Genomic DNA, 18,279 nt, shown 5'->3' on the forward strand with positions numbered 1-18,279 from the left:
CCTTCATTCGAGTTGTATTATCCCCCCCCTTCTCTTTTGTTAGTCCATTGAGGTAACTTAGTTGTCTTTGCTCTCCCGAACATCAAAGTCACAGGACTCTCACCTATGGTTGAGTGAGGGGTTGAACGATAGGCTCATTGGGTGGAATTCAATCCAGTTTGCAAAGTGAGCCTCAAAGGATTTGCACGCTGTACTGCTTTCTTTAGCATACTCATAAAATTCTCCACAAGACCTTTGGCCTGCGGCCATAAAGGTGTACTCTTCTGATGCTTCATGTACAGATGCTCCAGAAAAAACTTAAATTCTCTACTGATGAACGGCGGCCCATTATCAGACTTCAAAATGGCTGGAACTCCCCACGTTGCAAAAATGGCGTTAAGTCTCTCAAGGACTTGCTCATGAGTTGTGGATGAGAGATCCTCTATAAATGGAAATTACCACCAAATGATGTTCATTGTCGAGTGGACCAAGGAAATTGTTGGCTATTCTCTCCCATGCATGCCTAGGGAGTTCTGTCATGGTAAGAGTATGTTGAGTAATGTTTTAGAGAGGCAGTTACATAGATGGCAGGCCTTGAGTTCCTTTTCAAACCTCTCATCTAAATATGGAAACCAAACTCTTTCTCTGAGAGCTCTCTTGCTGGTAACAATACTTTGTGAGCCACTATGATTGTCTATTGTCTTCAGAATTAGGATTGACTCTTTCCTGAGTTATAGACAGTTCATCTTTAATATTTTTGTACTTGTTGTATTCATCATCCCTGGTAAGAGGTCGAGCATGCCAGTTCCACAACTCCTGTGTAATCATATCTTTCAACTACAGCATGTCACTATCATTACTCGTGGCAGTGATGATCTGAGCTAACAATATGGAAGCTTGCGTATTTGACTTTACAATGAAATTAATGTAGGCTTCAGCCACCGTGGATGGAGTACCTTGACCCTGAATAGGCACTCTGGAAAAGTAGTCAGCAGATTTTTTATTCTGCCCTGGACGATGTACAATGGGATGTATGACGTTACAACGCAGGCTATTACAACGCCTGCCTTTACAACGCGGTTTTTACATCGCAAACCTTTACAACGCATAGCGCTTAGAGGTGCTGAATAGTGGTAAGTATAATTTTCTATTCCAACTCCAGTCCCCGTGGACACTAGGGAAGGTGTTGGATAGAAAATTAAACTTATTCCCTATCCTAGAGCGCCCCCCAGCGCAATGCGTTGTAATGGTTTGCGTTGTAATGACCGCATTGTAATGGTAGTGCGTTGTAATAGTTTCGTTGTAACGGTTGTTCACCTTACAATGGTGTAATCATACTCTTGTAATCAGAGTCCCCACTGTTCAATGCGATGTGGCATCTTGGCTTTTGGATTGCCATAGATAGTAAATAAAGCTTGATGATCAGTTACCAGCATAAAAGGCTTTCCTTACAGGAATACATGGAAATGTTCACAAGCCCATACCACAGCCAAACTTTCTTTCTCTGGTTGAGAGTAAACACATTCTGTTTGTAACAAACTTCTACTGGCATATGCCACAAAATGCCTTCGAGCAGGGGAGTGTCCGCAGTGCTGTGCGAGGATAATGCCTAACCCAACGGAACTAGTATCACCAACAACCTCTGTGAAGCTTTGGATTGAAATAGGCCATTTCAGCAGAAGTTTCAATGGCTTGTTTGTTTTTCTTGAAACTTCTGTCACATTCCTGTGACCACTTGAATGAAACATTTTTCTTCATCAACTCTTGTAAGGGAACGCTTATCGTCGCAAAGCCTCATATGTGTCCTGAACAGTAACTGGCCATGCCAAGAAATGAACGCGTCATAGAAACGTCTTTGTGGGGAATCAGCATTAGACAGTGCTTGTACTTAAGCAGGATCGGGTGTCATATCCCCATCAAAGAAGATATGGCCAAAGAATTTTAATTTAGTCTTGTGGAACTCACACTTGTCTGCATTCAATGTCAGACCTGCATCAGTCAGCTTTATCATGCTCTTTTTGTATAGCTCGGAACATCAATATGTCATCGCTATAGCTGAATGCATCCACAACCGGCTGTATGACCTTTCAAATGGTGTCTTGGAAAAGTTCTGCAGCCAGTGCCACACCAAAACAAAGTCTTTTATATCAAAACACACCTACATTTATAAAAAGACGTTGTAATATACCTGTAACCTTCTTTGATTTAGAACTGATGATAACCTTTATTTAAATCAAGGTGAGAGGAAACCTTTGTACCATTTAGTTGCGAGTCAGCAATATGTGGACCTGGATGTCGTTCTTGTTCAATTGCCTTGTTTGCTTGGCGCATATCAACACATATGCGTACATCTCCTTTGGTGTCCTTTTTAGCCACTACCACTGTGGGAGAAACACATGGTGTCGGACCAGTTGAACGCTCGATAATGTCATGTTTAAGTATTGACAAGTTCTTTTTCAACAGCTTCTTGTAAATGAAAAGCATCTCATCTATGTCTCTGAGCAACAGGACGGACATCGTCATTAATGTATAACTTTGCTTTCATAGTCTTTAGGTTTCCCAAATCACGAAACAATGAAGGAAATTGATGTACTATTTTGTGGTGCGCACTCAGGTTGTAATTCACAAAAATCAGTCACATATCAGCAGCGGTATTCAAACCGAGCAGACCGGCTGGGTGCTTTCACCTTCGTTTTCTTGTTTCAATGTCCCTACAAATGAACCTGGACCTTTTTATGGGCGTCGATGAGGCCCAAGTGTACACTTTGGTTTTTGATGGCGTTAAGTTGAGGTAATGGAGACATTTCATGATATATCTCTTCAGTTATTATATTTATCGATGCACCACTGTCAATGATGAACGATATTGAGCAGTCATTTATTTTTAATGCTATTTTAGGACAATGTTTGTATGACTTTGGTGCTTTGGCATGTCGACTTTTCTTTGACTGGCATTTTTCCTCTCATGCGGCAAGTCCAACATACTCTCTTTTATCTGGGATAAACATTGACGTGGCGCAACTGTCTTCCTCATTTTCACTGGATACTAAGGCAGACAAACTATTCGATGATGATTAAGATGACAATCGACTTTGTTCAGTGTCAGTTTGCCTCAATTGATGTCATCGCTTGGCCTAGTGGGATTGCGTCGAACTTTACTTCTGGAATGCTCTGGTGGGCATTTTGTCTTTGCGCCATGACACACTTGCTTGATCCTTCACTTTGCATACTATCACAAAATGGTTCTCTTTCCCACAGCCTTTAAATATCTATCCAATGGTGGGACATTTACCTTCATGTGGAAACGATAATCCACATCTAAAACGTAGCTTCTTTTTACTTGTAGACAGCACTTTGTGCCCTTCAGTTTTTTGTTTGACTTACTTTTTATGCTCATGACGGAGTCACTTTGGGCACCTCTGGCCTCCATGTCAGTGGCTTGTCTTTCATCATGCTCCTCAGCTCTGGCAGCCATCAACACTTGCGCCAGATTAAAAGTTTTTCAAAGCATTTGTCGTGTGAATGAATCTGACAAGCATCCATTAATAACTCTTAGTCACATAGCTTCCTTTTCATTAAATTCATAGAACTTACAATGTTTGTTAAGTGTATCAAGTCTCTCCACAAATTCATCAATGGTTTCACCAACACTTTGGCGTTCATGACTGAAAGCATATCTTTCGTAGTCATTGTTTGGTACTGGATTGAACTTTAGATTCTGTGTTTCTTTAATCTGACAATATATAATTTCTTCAACAGCTCGTAGCATTTTCTTTATGACTTCTTTCACACCATCACCAGCAAGAATTTTAGAAACTTGATAATCTTTTTGTCATCAGTCTCTTCAAATGCATCAATGAAAGCATCAGATGTCTCTTTCCACGCAGACCATCTGTCTCCCATATTTTGCTTTTCAGCAGTATTGAAAGGTGGCGGTGGTAGTTTAAGGAACACAGCAGCATTGTACACCAGTGTGGAAATTACTGACACCGTGTATGGTACCTGGTGGCTTTGGTATTTACTATTTGTCTGTGAGACCTTGCGAAGTGCTGACCTCCGTCTCATTTTTATTGAGAGCTGGAAACGTGACTTTCTTCACAGCCATCTGAAACATTTCACTATTCCAAAAACCTTTCTTGGATCTTTATTCTTCAACCATCAACATGTCAATTCTTCACAATGCTTCTGTTGTCTTCAGTTGCTTTACAGCAGCTGGAGTTTCACTTTGAGTTCACGTCCAAGAAGCATTGACTCCTACCTTCAACAGTGACACATGTGGCGCGCACAAGCAGTTTTCTTAGACCACGGCAAACTATCTGGGAGAGCACAGTCGTTCTTCAGGTTACTTCTTCCCTATATCGTCATCATTTATAGCATCTTCCCAGCCTGGGCATCCGCCAATAACCACGCCACACACTGAGCTTAGTATTACAAGTCTTTATTCTGCTGTGTGTAACTTTGAACTCCACATTATAAAACAAGATTTCATGGCATTGTTCTCTAAAACCTACTTCACAGTGGTACGGACTCTGTTCTAAAATATTGCAAGACACTACAGTGATGTGAACGGGAACGAAGTGGAACCCTATTTCACTACCTTTATCTTTACTGGTAGACTGTTCCACAACTAAACAACTAGTTTTATGGTTCCCTTGCACTCTCTTTATACCGGAAAGTATTATGTAAATATTGTGCTTGCCACTCTTTGAACCTAATAGTTTCACTTGCACTGCTGCTGACCTACAAGTTATCTAAGCAGTGATCCATTTTGACCACCCCACTCTGCATTCCATTATCCTCCCCTGCCTCACTCCCATACCATCAATGACAAGCCTACTCTTCCTAGTGCCTCCTAATTTTGTTGCAAAAAAGCCACAAAACAAAATACTTTACTAAATGGCAAATACAAGATGGCTCAACAAGTGCTGGCTGCTGGCATCCGGTGGTACCTCCTCAGATCACCAGTTCGAATCCCACCAGTGCCAATGTATGGCCTAAATCAGAAAGATAAACTTACACCTTTCTATAAGGTTAGTATTTTTTGGGTATTCAGAAAACTGCAAATGTAATTTTACTAGTAATAATTTTACCACTGCAGAGATCTCTGCACATAAACAAATAGGACAGGCCTACCTTTTTATATGCAGTGTCTTCTCCACGAGTGTCTAGTCATCACAGTTGTAAAACTACTATTAGTGTGCTGGAATTGAAACCGTTAGCTACAAGCTAAACTGAGATATTGACACCAGAGGAGTATGCTTGATATATCTAATAATCACTGCACTATTTTTAACTGCATCATAAAGAAGTCAGAAAAAGTCATTGATTTGCAAGTGGTCTGCGTTTAACCAATGAGCATCCACTTACATTTCTCCTGTTACCTATTTGAACATATTTTAAAACCTGGCACTTGCCACTTCTTGCCAGGTGCTTAAATACTTATGTATTGTAATTGTAAATTGCATTTTTATAGCGCTTACTACCTCCGAAGAGGTGTTGAAGTGCTTTTCTACGAGTAGCACGCTACTACGGAACACAAAAAGGATTAGTGATGAATTAGTATTTAGGTTCAAAAGGATAGTGGAGGGATAGAAGAGGGAGGGGTTTGTATTTATATAGTGTTTGGTACCCCTGATGAGGCACCAAAGCACTTCCGATGAGTAGCACGCTACTCCGGAAGCGCTATATAAATGAAAGGCACTTGTGCAATAGAGCAACTTCTTACCTTTCTTGTACTCCATTGTGTAGCTGTCTTTTCCTTCAGTAACTCCTTGTATGGAATGCCCTATGAATATCATTACTGACGGCTTCTCTTTACAAAGCCGGCTACTGCACTGCTGGAGAAAGGCTGCCTTCCAAAGGCTTCATGCTATGTATTCCCAAACGAGTGTGTGGGTGGTACGATGCTGCACGCGCCCCCATGTCGCTGTGCTTTGTACCACACCTTCCATGCCCTCTGCCAGTCTTTTTGCATCACCCAAGTCTGCAGGTATTAATATTACAGCAGGTGACTCATTTTGCGAGGGACAGAACTAGAATACCAATCACACACAGAAGGCAACACTGCCTTACTTATTACTAGTTTGTAATTCTTGTGGGATGCTAATGCTGCTGCACATGGTTTTACTCTGGATTCAGTAGGGGAAGAGGGGATTTATACAGGGGCTGTTTACCATGACGGTGGTGCTTTTGTAAACTGTGAAAAAGAACTCTTGACTCATGCTGTGGTAAATTGGAAAAAAAGTGCAACAATTCCTTACTGACTGATTAAGGGGTGGGCTGTTGCCCTAGAATCAGAAGACCAGGGTTCTAATCCCAATGTTTGTGTTTGTGGGCAAAGATCAAGTGACTGTGGCAAAGCACTCCACCTCCGGGAGATAGTGGCGGCACACTGGGGTAAACAGTGTTCCAGAAGGGTTCTCGGGCTCGTCTCTCGTACAGGGGTCAGCCAAACAAGAATGCATAACAAGTGCATGGCTCCAGTGGCGGCTCCTCCACTATGGCAGAGGAGCGTCGCCCCCCTGCATTTAAGCACTGCGTAGTAGAAACATAAAATGATAATAACTTTGTGTTATTATTTTATGCTTCGTGCTGCTTTGCGAGCTTGCTGCTCTGCTCTCAGAGCAGGGCAGGGGAGGAGTGGTGCCCACACCTAAGTGCGCAATGACTGTTTGGTCGGCCCCCTCGGCCCACCCAAACCAGTCATGCGCACTTTCCCGTTCTCCATGCAGGCTGCATTACAGCCTGCGTGGAGAACATCCCCAGGCCCCCATTCCCTGGTTGTGTCGAATCAGGATGTGCAAAATCAATCACAACGCTGCATTGCAGTATTGTGATTGGTAAGGGGAGCCTGGGTGCTTACCAATCACAAGGTAAAAATAGATGCAGCTTAAAATTGTTCCCCTATCTAAAATGCCCAGAAGGTGGCAGCACTGAATTGTCACTGTTTTTGGAAATGAGACAGTTAGCCACTGGGATGCATTGTATGTGTCAGACTGGCTAGGAAACCGTCTGTTACCCCTATCCAATGCTCACTTTTTGCTCTGATGGGGATGTTATACAAAAGTTTGAAGAAGATGCTGCAGTCTAGACAACAAAATCTGGGTGAATTTCATATCTCTCTGTCATTTTGCATAATAGTGTGTGGGCAACCCACAACCACACACCTGGTCTTTACCTCCCGCCATATTTCAAGTGAGCAGGGGTTTCTTCTCAAGCAGCTGAAAACCTCTGATGTCATTGGACCTTTTGGATCCAACTTCATGGGTTATCAGGATAGGAACCTCAGCACCAGACCACTTTGTTCGGGGTTCTCTTTGGCTAGCACCTCACAATGAGTACGTGATGTTTTAGCACATAGCGCCTTCACACAAACCTCCTTCATGAGACACGTAGAAGTTCACCCAGACCAGGTCAGGAAACTGGCAACCTCAGATTTGAAAGGAAGGCCTGGACACAGACATTGAGAAAAGGAGGGAGAAACCCTAATGCTCTGAATAGGGGTAAGACAACAGTAAAAGAAAAATCCCTATTCAATTTGTATACGTGTTTGGATCATGGGCTACATACAACACTTTGAATTATATATTCAATTATATAGTACACAATGCGGAAAGTTAGCAATACTTTTAAAGACAAAAACAAGCTAAATGGGACAGTATAAAAATTTATTCAGTTTAACACAATAATCACATTTCAGGTTAAAAACTTTTCATGTTTAAAATACAATATCCAATAATATACATCACAAGAAAACTAAATATTGACGCAGGTTTTCGGTTAGATGTTATTCTTTCACCTTATTCAGGACAGTTTTCTTGAGTAGGAGGTTTTTAGGAGTGTATTTCACTAGAAACTGGAGAAAGAAGTATTTCTCTTGCTGGGCCAATTAATGTATGCATACTGAGCGGGGCAAGAGGCCTGAGCAGAAGTGACCTCACTTGTTTTCAGGTGTTTATAAAACATGGCCGAAGCAGTGTTTTGAGGAAATGCAATATTTAAATGTGGCCCACTTATTTTAGCCTTCCCAGGCCAATTTCTAATCCCAATCCAACCCTCGCACAGAACTACTCCCACTTCTGCTTCAAAATAGAGGTCACATGTCAGGTGGCACCACAATTTTCCTGACAGTGCTTTCTGAGCTCGAATCCAAGCTGTAAGGGGATGAGTATTGGGCTAGGGCGTTCTCTCCACTTACAACCCCAAAGATGGTTGGATTGGGATTGAAAATCGGCCCGGGCACACAAAAAAAAAATGATCGGCCCACATTTGCATAATGCCTTTCATCAAATGACTGCTTCGGCTTAATCTTATTAAAAAAAAGCGGGGTAAAAAAAATGCAAACGTTAATTTACACTGCTGAAACACACCTGGAAACAAGTGAGGCCACTTCTACTCAGGCCCCCTGCCCCCGCTCATTATGTGCCCACATTAATGGGCCGGCCAGCGAGACAAAGGGAGTGACTCCTCTGCCTGTTGCTAAACAGGAGTTAAGGAGCGCCCATCTGCCTATAGAAAGGACACCCACTGGGCCACTGGCTGTTCAAACAATAGAGACAGCGCCCAAATCGGCCCACAGACTGCTCAAAAAAGCAGCCCAGAGCAGGAACTCGGCACCGGCCCCTCGGGCATTGCCCGAATGCCCCCGTTACCAATCCGACGCTGACCCCCAAATCCACCCAATGCAAAATCAGCCCAATCTGCTTCAAGAGGTTCCAGCTTCATCTGCTAACACTATCACCGGAGCCCAGGCTGTGCATGAGAAGCTCCGGGCCTAATGGTACATTCATCTCTGTTTAAATTGTATCTTATATAGCGCCTACTATCCCTGATTGTGTTTTCTGCTCTATTGACTAACATTTGACCCGGTAGTGTATTACGGTCTTCCAGGGCTTTAAGTGGGATAAAAAAAACTGGGGGTCTCTTAAAGGGGCATGGCCGATGCAATTAATTGTGTGGCTTAAAAACACTCAGAATAAAGATCTGTGCTTAGCATAGTGTGCCACCCGTCTGTTATTTTGCATTACATCTACAACAAGCCAGGACTATTGGCTTTGCCAATGGTTGCTAGTTGAAAATGCTTCAGATCTGACATGATCAGACTGTGAAAGAATTATAACGAGTCTCTTTGAAGTTGCATCAAAGTCAGTGAAGGGTGGCACTGCTGCTGAGTTATTATTTTTTTTTCACTCTGAGAGCGAGAGCAAAAATAGAGAGCTGGATCGAGACCTGTTTCGGCACCTGTGTTTAGGACCCGTCCCACTTAAAGCCCTGCGGTCTTCTCCTTTCTTTCTGGCCATTCTGTGTCCGTTCTCTCTGCAGCTTGCCCCCAGAAGTGATTCAGGAACATTTTCAGATATAAGGATATACTCACCACCCACCCCTATGCCTCCCTAGGTGTATATATTCCGTACTTGATAAACACATGTCTCTTCATCATCATCACCCTGCAGCGGGTGCTGTCCCGCGCCCCAACTACTTTGGTGCTAATGCTGTTCTCGTGCAGGTGTGCCTGGCCAGGCGCTTCCAGGTGAGGGGTGTGGTTTGCATCTAAGTAATCCCTGCTAGGCCCCTGTGCACCTTATATTAGCATCAGTTTTACAAGCAGTGCTCACTTCAAATGTCCCTGTCAGTGAAATCAATGATTGTCAGCAGTAAGAGTCTCGGCTACAATTGGGCTGAAAGGCCAGCCAGTTGCGTAGCAGGGGTGGGTGGGGAGGGTGGTCCGCCCCGGGCGGCAAGAGCTTTGGGACAGGGCTTGAGTCGGGTATATGGCGTCCCCCGCTCTTTTCACAGGGTGGACGCCGTCCCCCCTGCTAAGAAGTTGGGCCCCACAGAAATATGCGGAACTTGTTCCGGTGTAATTTTCAGACACCGGGACACGTTCAACAGGGCCTGCCCGTTGCCTGTTTTCCATTCCCAGCAGCAACGTGCAGGCAGGGAGGGAACCTTTTTTCACCACTAGCTGGGCCGCAGTTAAGGGGCCATCCGGCCTCCTTTTGTTTGTATATGCTGACTGGGGCCGGCTGGAACCTTACATTTAAATGTAAAAGCCACAGAGGGAAACAAAGGCACACAGCTTGCCTTCTCTTCACAAGTACTTAAGAGAGGCATGCTTTTGCCCTTGTTCTGTCCCTGTATATAAATGCAGACACTGTAAGGCTGTCAGATGGGTTAGTCTGTCCTAGTATATGCACAAATAATTTAAGTAGTTTGCGTTTGGTTTTCGCCTGTCAGATTCCTTCTGACAGCGGAGAGTTTTTGGATACCGAGGCAGTAGCCTCATTACTCCACATTCATTTAGAATTTTTTTAATCGCTGTTTAGGTTGTCTTATTGATGTGTGACGCTTTGTCACAGTTGAGGTTGTATCACATGGTCAGCTCAGTGATGGGCTGCGGGTAGCGGTCAATTGAGTTTGCAGAATTGTAAGCATGTTTCCTCAGAGAGTTTCGTCTTTGTCTATCTAGTTCCTTCTGGTAGTGTTGAGTTTTGGGTGCCTGCCGCGGCGATTATGCCATCAGACAGCGAAAGGGTTTTGGTTGCTTGCCGAGGCGATTATGCCGTCTGGCAGCGAAAGGGTTTTGGTTGCTTGCCGAGGCGATTATGCCATCTGGCAGCGGTGAGTTTAGCGTATCTGCCGGCGTTTGCCTTCAGGCAGTGATGAGATTTTGGATGCTGCGTTGCTGTTTCAGTTTCGCAAGTTTAGCGCTTCAATGGGACGCGGGTATCGGTCAAATGGGTTTGTAGAGATGTCTGTGAGTTTCTTGATCAGTGGGTTTTCCTTTTGATCTAATCCTTTGTAGAATTTCCTGTTGAGTTTGAGGAGATGGTCGTCTAACATCTCAAAATAATTTAAGTAGCACTATTTTATTTCTTTTATAGCTCTACGTCGTGACGTCATGAGGTCATTTGCATATTGTCTTACTTGGTCAGTCCCCCCCACTTCATTTTATAGGACTTGTGCTCTGCTTTGGGTTTGGCGGCCTCACCCCTCCTCCTACCTGCAGCCGTCGCGGGAGAATCGCCAGCATACCCTACCCCTGCCCCCCGTCCAGCTCTGTCAGACTCGGGTTAGTGCCACTGTGTTCGCGTTATTTGGCACCCCTGCCCTGGCAGATAAATCTCAGAGATGAAAAAAAGGGAAACCCCGATTGCGCCGTAATGTAATAAAAAGGCTTTTTTACGGACCTCTTTAGAACCACAAATTATGTTTTTTCGGCCTTCGTTTCTAGCTGTTTAGTGCCTGCGGTGCATGTATTTTATCGCAAGTACCAGCACAAAGGCGTAGGTTATTAAAGGCAGCGGCACTTTCAAAACCCTGCTGCTTTAAAGGGAGATTTATTTCTGTGGCGTGACAGATGCATGTGGGCGCAGTCCGGACTAGATCAATTTTTATTAATGAACCTTGACTACAGCCTGCACCCCACATCAGAATATAGAGCTCTCATGACGCTCATAAAATGGCTGCTTGTATTTTACCTCAACACAATGCAGTGAAATAGACGAAAAGAAACTTCAAAACAGTGCGTTCGGTAATTAGTAAAGTATACTACGCATTTCCGAACTAATTTTCTAGTTTGAATGAAAGCACTTTGTATTCAGTTTTACACTGCAGTGTTTTACAAACAAACCCTAACTTAGAGAAGGGTGCCCTTTTGGACTGAGCTATCATTGTAAGTGAATGCTCATTCACTTCTATGCAACCTGGCACTTGCCACTTCTCAATGGAAGCTGAAGAAGGCACTCAAAAAGCCTGTTGCATTAAGTGAAAAATAGTATTGGTCCAGACTGTAAGGACTTGCACTGAACAACAGTTCTCTTTATTGATTATATGGAAGTCTATGCAATCCTTGGTACATTCTTATTTCCTAAATCCATTCTTCGGAAACAGACAACAGCTGACACGTGTTTTGACACGCAGTGACTTTTTCAAGGCTTTGATAGGAAATAAACATGGTTACAGGTTGTATGTAAGAAGTCCCATATGGAATAAGTTATACCAACGCATTCCATATGGAACTTCTTACATACAACGTGAAACCACACTTATTTGTTAGAAGTCCCATATGTAATATGTTATACCAACCCATTCCATATGGGACTTCTTACATACAAACTGTGACCACGTTTATTTCTCATCTAAGCCTTGAAAAAGTCACTGCATGACGAAACACGTGTCGGCTGTTGTCTGGCCTTACTGGACCTTATACTAGTTCCCAAACACTGATTGAGTGCTATGGTTTCCTTTAAAAAAAAATTACATATTGGATCAATTGTTCCTATGTGAAGTCAAACCTTTGGTAGTAAGGTGTCGGTTAGCCATAAGAGGACCATCCTGAATACAATTTCCATTGCTAATGTACTTTGCTCACTGTAATTATTAGTCTCTTATTAGTTGTGATAACTAAACCACAACTACCTTTTGCCTTCATTAGCATTAAGTGAGAGATGAATATTCTAATGCACTGAACTAAATAGTAATAGAAAAAGTCTCCAGCCAATGGCCTAAAGAGGCAGGTTGGAAAAGCCAATGATTGAAAGGGGCAGGCCCACTTCCGACACTGTATAAAGTTAGTAATAGGTCTACTGTACAGCACCATCAAATAACCCTGATCTAAAACTGTCCTTAAATTGTTAGTATTGTGTTCCAGACTGATTGCGAAGTATCTTGTGGTAATTAAAATAACCTTAGTGCTAGATTATTGTCATTATCGGTTGGTTAAACTGCCATGGGATATATATTTAGTAGAAAACTACTATTACCATATTAATTAATTAAATCACAGCTTCTGGTATTGCAGGCTATCTCCTACCAAAGGCATAGCTCCCTGATCGGTTCATTTAATAAACATGTCACAGTAGTCAATAGCATTGCTCACTATTTATATTGGTGACAGCATGTTTCAGCTATTGAGGTGATAAAGCTTCCTTCATCAGGGTACATACTGCATGCTTCACTCATCATTCTTATTGCAAGGATTAATGCGTGTTTACATGCCAGATGCAGGGATCAGCAAGTTTGAAAGGGGTGTGCAGGATCGCCCCATCTTTTGAAAAGAGAAAGAACTTTGATTTCATTTTAAGTTTTTTTTTCTCCAGCAACATAAATGCATTTTTCTTAGTTTGTTGGTGAGGTACATGTAAGCTTTCTACATTCTTTGGTTTATGTTTTATGCCCTGGTGCAGAAAATGAATGTTATTTTTTATTTACTCTTCTTAAGCTATTATTCGTTTTTCTTTTCATAGTTTATCATTTGGTTATATTTTTCCTAACAGTCAAACTGTAAAAACCCAAATGAGTGGCACTTCCCGATTCAGATGTAGGCTCAGCTTTACTTTTCTGAGAGTTCTTCACAGCCACTAGCTGTGTTTCTGCAGCGCCAGCAGTGCAGAAGAAAGAAGCTCGGATTTTGTTGCAGAGAAGGCAAGATACACCTAGAATTTTCTTTCCCGTTTATCGTACGTGGTTTTGAATTATAGAATGTGCACGGGGCACTGCAGAGTTACACGGCACTTCGTTTTTAATCTGACAGTTTTATATAGCGCCTGCCAGACCAGGGGTGAGCGAGTGCTTTACAAAAGGACCTCACAATGTTATATCACCAGTGTGAGAATAAACCAGGATGGGCATGCAGAGGGCGGGTTATAAGAAGTAAAGAGGACTTCTGCTAGTGACCTTAGGGTTTTGATAGAGGTAGCCTGGGTTGGACCTGTCTGTCGAGCAATCAGCAATGGGCTGGTCTTGCGGGTCAGTGGGAGGGCTGTTTTTAGGAGTTTGTGGGCCTGGTTTATGGCCAGGCGGGCCGTTTTTTCCCTGTTGATTTCTTTGATATTACCACAAGCATAACCAGCAGCAAACACAAAAGAGCGCAGTTTCCCTTACCTTGTGAAATGCATATCTAGCGTGCCTTGACAAGTTCAAAATTAGCCTTATTTGCATATGTTGGTAACTTTTTAAGCTATCTGATTCGCTAGTGGGGGCCACTTTAATTATGGTGACCCGGGCCTATTTTTTGTCCAAAAGCAAAAAGAACAAATGATGGACGGAATGCTTAACAATGCATACATTCACCCCAGTCACAAAGATCTGGATTTAATGCATTGTTTTTTGCTCCCCAAGCCACCCCAGTTTGGACCCAGCCATATGCAAATCAGTCTTGACCCTGTTCCTCAAAGGAACATTTCAACCTGAACTGCCAAGCCAGGTCCTCCCTGTACCAGAAACAAGCATCCTGGGACAAGTTTCGGGGCATCACCCCTCATCAGCCAGGCTAGCTTGAATCCAGTGGCGCAGTGAACACGGGGCCCACGTCTGGGCATACCCTTCTCACTTAGCGCGACAAAAGCAAAAGGAACAAATGCCGGATGGAATGCTGAATAATGAAAACAATGTTTGCATTGTTCAATCCATAATTTGTTCCTTTTTATTTTTGTCCAAGTCCGACAACGGAGATAGTGGTGGAGCACAATCTGTTCCAGATCTTTTCTGAAAGGTCCAAAGGTTGAGTAGGTGCAAATTGTGAGAGTAATCGAGAACCGGATTCTCAGGTTCTTCCCTGAAAAAGAACCTGCAGTAGTTCTTCGTTTCTTGACACTAGGAGATTATAGGAACACGGATTCAGCACTAGGCAAGAGGTGACTGCTCCATGAGGCCGTGATGTTTTTCCCAGGTATCGGGGGCGCCTCTGTGCTTGCCTCAGTGAGTTATGCAGGCTACTATATGCCTCAGTCACCACCTGCCCTGGTTGGGTACTGCCTTCTGTTTTTCACAGCGACAGAAATGTACACCTTTCCTCCCATTCCTCATTTTTTGGCACCTGAAGGACAAGAAGGATCAGCGAGATAAATGAATGAGCGATGGCACTCAGACACAACATAACCTGTGGCATGACTCGACATATATAAGACATGTTATTATCATTGGGTCCTGCTGTATCAGTCTGATGAAAGGTCATGGCATCACCTGGGTCCCTCAGGATTCTGAATGCATCTCAGAGAGTGAATGTGCGGCGCCTGCTTGAACAGTAGGTGCCACACCATCTAAGGTCCACGGGAGTCCATGTGAGTCTAGAATTGATGGAGTTCAGGCACTAGTACCAAGATTGGGTTAACGCTTTGCAGCTCCTTTGAGTAAGATATTGGACTCACCTGTAAGTTGCATTTTCATATATTAATGGAGCAAGAAAGTAGATGTCTGTTAATTATGTATAAAAGAACTTTTTTTTACTGACACAGCTGCTTGATAAACTATTTAAATCTTGCAAAGTAGCTATTTGCATAGGAAGGCCCATCTCTTGCTGTCCCGCTGGGTAATGGATCTGTTCTTTGTTGTTCACCTGGCAGAAGCTTTGGGTTATTCAAGTGCAGCATGCCAAGGTTACTGGAGCAGAAATGCAAGAACAGCAAAGTCCTCATGAATGGTTTATTTCCCCTCTACAGATGTGCTGGTGGATGGCAAGCCCTGTGACTGCGATGTCGTGGCAGACTGCAAGGTTGGGGATCCCATCAATTTGGAGGTGCGGCTGACCAACCGCAGCCAGGGCACGGTGGGTCCCTTCGCACTCACCATCATCCCGTACCAGGACTACCAGAATGGAGTGCACAACTACGAGCTTCACGAAACGGTCACCTTTGTGGGGTCCAACACCTTCTACATTGATACAGTGAGTATTCAGCCATGTACGAAGCTGACCTTCGCTGCTACTGCATGGCATTCTGTCTCCTGCTCAGTACAGGGCACAATAGAATGGATAAAATAAACTTGGCCTGTAGATAGTTTATGAGACTCCCAAATAGAATGAAAAAGTGACATATTTTGATTGTCAATTGATTTCCCTCATACCACTCACCGGACACCTATAGTCGGCTTCCCAGAGTCCTCTCAAACCACCTCCCCAGCATCTAAAGTTGACTTCCCAGAATTCTCCAATACCACCAGGTCAGACACCCAAGGTTGGCTTTCTCGAATCCTTTTCAGCCACCTGCCCAGGCACCTCAGGTTGACTTCCCAGACTCCTCTCGTACCACCTGCCCAGGCACCTCAGGTTGACTTCCCAGACTCCTCTCGTACCACCTGCCCGGGGACCTCAGGTTGACTTCCCAGACTCCTCTCGTATCACCTGCCCGGGCACCTCAGGTTGACTTCCCAGACTCCTCTCGTATCACCTGCCCGGGCACCTCAGGTTGACTTCCCAGACTCCTCTCCTACCACCTGCCCAGGCACCTCAGGTTGACTTCCCAGACTCCTCTCGTACCACCTGCCCGGGCACCTCAGGTTGACTTCCCAGACTCCTCTCGTACCACCTGCCCGGGCACCCCAGGTTGACTTCCCAGACTCCTCTCGAACCACCTGCCCAGGCACCTCAGGTTGACTTCCCAGACTCTTCTCGTACCACCTGCCCAGGCACCCCAGGTTGACTTCCCAGACTCCTCTCGTACCACCTACCCAGGCACCCCAGGTTGACCTCCCAGACTCCTCTCGTACCACCTGCCCAGGAACCTCAGGTTGACTTCCCAGACTCCTCTCGTACCACCTGCCCGGGCACCCCAGGTTGACTTCCCAGACTCCTCTCGTACCACCTGCCCAGGCACCCCTGGTTGACTTCCCAGACTCCTCTCGTACCACCTGCCCAGGCACCTCAGGTTGACTTCCCAGACTCCTCTCGTACCACCTGCCCGGGCACCTCAGGTTGACTTCCTAGACTCCTCTCGTACCACCTGCCCGGGCACCTCAGGTTGACTTCCCAGACTCCTCTCGTACCACCTGCCCGGGCACCCCAGGTTGACTTCCCAGACTCCTCTCGAACCACCTGCCCAGGCACCTCAGGTTGACTTCCCAGACTCCTCTCGTACCACCTGCCCAGGAACCTCAGGTTGACTTCCCAGACTCCTCTCGTACCACCTGCCCGGGCACCCCAGGTTGACTTCCCAGATTCCTCTCGTACCACCTGCCCAGGCACCCCTGGTTGACTTCCCAGACTCCTCTCGTACCACCTGCCCAGGCACCTCAGGTTGACTTCCCAGACTCCTCTCGTACCACCTGCCCGGGCACCTCAGGTTGACTTCCTAGACTCCTCTCGTACCACCTGCCCGGGCACCTCAGGTTGACTTCCCAGACTCCTCTCGTACCACCTGCCCAGGCATCTCAGGTTGACTTCCCAGAAACCTCTCGTACCACCTGCCCAGACACCCCAGGTTGACTTCCCAGAATCCTCATACCAACTGACCATACATCAAAAGTCGAGTTTCCAGAATCCTTTCACATCACTGGATAAGATGCATAAGGTTGACTTCCTCAAATCCTCTCCTACCACCTGCCAAGACATTGAAGGTCAGCTTCCCAGAACCCTTTCATACCACCTGACAGACACCTGAGGTTGTTATCCCTGAGTTCACTCATGGGCGTCCGCAGGGGAGGGCAAGGGGGGGCACTTGCCCCCCCCCCCCCCTGGAACACCGGTCCGTCACTATTGACAGCCCCCACAGTGGTGTTTGTCTGCAGGGCCGTCAATTTTAAAAGCGTGAGAAAGCGCTTGCAATGACGGTCCTGCTGATGGGCAAGAGAGAAGGTCCGGCCCTGGCTGCTCCCACAGCTTGAAGCAGAGGCGTACCTAGAGTCAAATTTCGGGGGGGGGGCACATTTTTCAAGCTAAGGAAGAGTGGAGCTGCAGCCAGGGGCCCTAGGAAGGGGTGAAAACCATCAGAGCCTCATTAACGCCGGCATCGAATTACACAATTCACCCAGAGATGCAATGTGTGTGTCTGCCTGTTTTTTGCAAGATCAATTGGAAAGTCCTTCTGTGCACTCGGATTTATTCGTACTCAAGCTATATTCCTTTCTTTTGTTGGTGCTACGCAGGGTCGGATTGGTAACGGGGGGCATTCGGGAAATGCCCGAGGGGTCGGTGTCCGAGTGCTGCTGTGGGCCTCTTTTTCTAGCAATCTGGGAGGCCATTTGGGCACTGTCTCTATTGTTCGAATACAGCCAGGGGCCCAGTAGGTGTCTGAGTGGCTTTCTAGAGTCAGATGGGGGCTCATTACCTCCGTTTAGCAAGAGGTGTCACTCCCTTTGTCTCGCTGGCAGGCCCATCAATGTGTGCACATACTGAGTGGTGGCAGGGGGCCTGAGTGGAAGTGGCCTAACTTGTTTCACCACTGTAAACGTAACACGTGCATTTCTTTACCCCCCCCCCCCTCTCCTAAAGTTTTTTTTACAGGATTATGCCAAAGCAGTGATTTGAGGAGTGATTATGCAAATATGGGCCGATTTTTTTTGTTGCTTGCCCGGGCCGATTTCCAA

The 18,279-nt window shown here is 45.1% G+C and overlaps 1 protein-coding gene across 1 annotated transcript in view; it reads left to right on the top strand.

Annotated features, from left to right (window-relative positions):
• Positions 1–18,279, top strand: part of TRAPPC9 (trafficking protein particle complex subunit 9) — a 2,424,721-nt gene that overhangs the window by 2,366,703 nt on the left and 39,739 nt on the right. The window contains exon 22 of the mRNA XM_078686702.1: positions 15,420–15,643. Coding sequence (XP_078542828.1) covers positions 15,420–15,643 — 224 coding nt within the window. The remainder of the gene's footprint in view (positions 1–15,419; positions 15,644–18,279) is intronic.

This window comes from Lissotriton helveticus, chromosome 4_1 (genome assembly GCF_964261635.1).
Source record: "Lissotriton helveticus chromosome 4_1, aLisHel1.1, whole genome shotgun sequence".
NCBI classification, from domain to species: domain Eukaryota; kingdom Metazoa; phylum Chordata; class Amphibia; order Caudata; family Salamandridae; genus Lissotriton; species Lissotriton helveticus.